At 35.9% G+C, this 2,223-nt stretch overlaps 1 protein-coding gene across 1 annotated transcript in view; it reads left to right on the top strand.

Moving 5' to 3' along the window:
* PPFIBP1 (PTPRF interacting protein, binding protein 1 (liprin beta 1)) overlaps nucleotides 1-2,223 on the top strand; it is a 57,060-nt gene that overhangs the window by 6,701 nt on the left and 48,136 nt on the right. The window contains exon 3 of the mRNA XM_012640961.1: nucleotides 1,406-1,520. Within this exon, the coding sequence (XP_012496415.1) occupies nucleotides 1,406-1,520 (115 nt within the window). The remainder of the gene's footprint in view (nucleotides 1-1,405; nucleotides 1,521-2,223) is intronic.

Genomic DNA, 2,223 nt, shown 5'->3' with positions numbered 1-2,223 from the left:
CCCAAGCATGGTAAAATAATTGTAGAAGCTGACATGTGAAAGAATTTTCTTGCACATCAACAGCAGAGACTGCTTTCCTCCTTAGGGACTTTCTTAAAGGTTAAATGTCCAGTGGTTTAGTATATCCTGGCAGTGAACAGAAATCACTGCTTAGAAGTAGGACTGTGAGAACAGGGCAGCACTTGCTAGCGCTACTGAAGATTTTTTATACTTGGTGTCCACTCCTACTGTAAGTCAACCTAGCTTTTCTGGAGAGCTATATTACGTGTAGTAAATATCTTTAGAGACTTCTAAAAATAAAATGGGATATTGAATATAAAGGTATACTTATTAGCACTGCATAGCTCTATTTTCTGTGTTAAATACAGGCAACAAAACTTAAATTTGCTGGGCTGGGCATGGTGGCTTATGCCTGTAATCTTAGCACTCTGGGAGGCTGAGGCAGGAGGATCCCTTGAGCTCAGGAGTTCGAGACCAGCCTGAGCAAGAGCGAGACCCCATCTCTACTAAAAATAGAAAAATGAGCTGGGCATCACGTCACTCGCCTATAGTCCCAACTACTCAGGAGGCTGAGGCAGGAGGATTGCTTGAGCCCAGGAGTTTGAGGTGGTTGTGAGCAAGGCTGATGCCATGGCATTCTACTCATGGCAACAGAGTGAGACTCTGTCTCAAAAACAAACAAACAAACAAACAAAAAAACACTTAAATTTGCTAAAGTTAATTCTTTACTAAAATGAAACTGAAAATTAATACATTAGTAGATGGATCAATGGACTTGGGATCTTTTACAGTTGCATAGTTAAAAAATAAAGAGGACTTAAAAACCTGTTTCCTGAATTAATCTTTTCCCATTGTTATAGGAGATTCTGTTCTTTTATCTTAGTGATGAAGATGAATTATTTAGTTCTGAGATTTGGCTAAAGTTGTTCATGACTTGCTGCTGTTCCCACTAATTAATTTCTGTGCTTGTCCAAGAAGCATGAGTGCCATCTTGAAATGCTGAGTAAATGTCAAGCAAGTCTTTTCCAATTTGCATTTTATTTTGCTTTTATGATTCTAAGTATCTAATTTGATTATCTTCCTTGATTAACTTTTTTTTTTTAATTTAACCTAAGATTTAAACTTTAGGGTTCTCCTGGCCCTAATTATACCATAAAAGATTTATTGTAATTTGATCACAAAGAAACTTGAAATAATTATACTATAACTATTAATAATTGGATTTCTATTAATAGTCTTGCTTCCTGTTTCTCATTGCCCATAATTTCTGATGTTTGTGTCTAAATTCTTGTAAATTCTTGCTTCGTTTGTAAAATTCAATCAATGATTTAAAAAGCTAAGATGCTCTCTGAATATTCTCTTTTAGTCATAATCTACTATTTTAAAATGAATTTATAATTTATAGGATGAACTGGCATCTTTAAAAGAACAACTGGAAGAAAAGGAAGCCGAAGTAAAAAGGCTACATGAAAAATTGGTTTCCAAGATGAAAGGAGAAGGGATTGAAATTCTTGATAGAGGTAAGAATATATGCTAAGCGTTTGTTATGTTGTTAAAATCCTCCAAAACCTGTAGAAGAAACTGATGATAGTCAATGTGTAATTTTAGCACCAAAGAGCAGAAGCCAACTAGGCCCAGGACCACAGGGAATTCTCCACGACTCTTCACTGTGCCTGGGAATCCATTAATTCTGTCACGTTAGATTACTAAATTGTAAATTCTCATCACAAGAATGTACTTGTCCAAATTGCAATACAAGGGAATGTGAAAATAATTCAAAGGAACCACTACTATGTCCCAAGATTGTTTCCCCTGGAACTAAAATAGAGACAAAATAAAGTAAGGAATTTGGAAACCTTTCCTGTTCTTTTGAGAGAAGAGACAAATGGCTCTGTATCTTTGGAAAATTATTGAAAATTTCATACCAAGGTTTGAGCCTTCAACCTTTTAGAAGGCAAGAATAGACTAATTCTGATTTTAGAAAAATGTACAAATTTATCCAAATTTTTTTTCATACCTGAGGAGGTTCTGAGTATGATATGGACTATAATTTCTAATACTGTATGTTATACATGATAGAAAATATTGTGAATTAAATGTGGTTTTTTAAAAGTTATATTTGGGGCCGGGCGCGGTGGCTCACACCTATAATCCTAGCACTCTGGGAGGCCGAGGCAGGCGGATCGTTTGAGCTCAGGAGTTCGAGACCAGCCTGAGCAAGAG

Source organism: Propithecus coquereli, unplaced genomic scaffold (genome assembly GCF_000956105.1).
Source record: "Propithecus coquereli isolate 6110/MARCELLA unplaced genomic scaffold, Pcoq_1.0 Scaffold16, whole genome shotgun sequence".
Lineage (NCBI taxonomy): Eukaryota > Metazoa > Chordata > Mammalia > Primates > Indriidae > Propithecus > Propithecus coquereli.
This window is presented reverse-complemented; position numbering and strand designations above follow the sequence as displayed.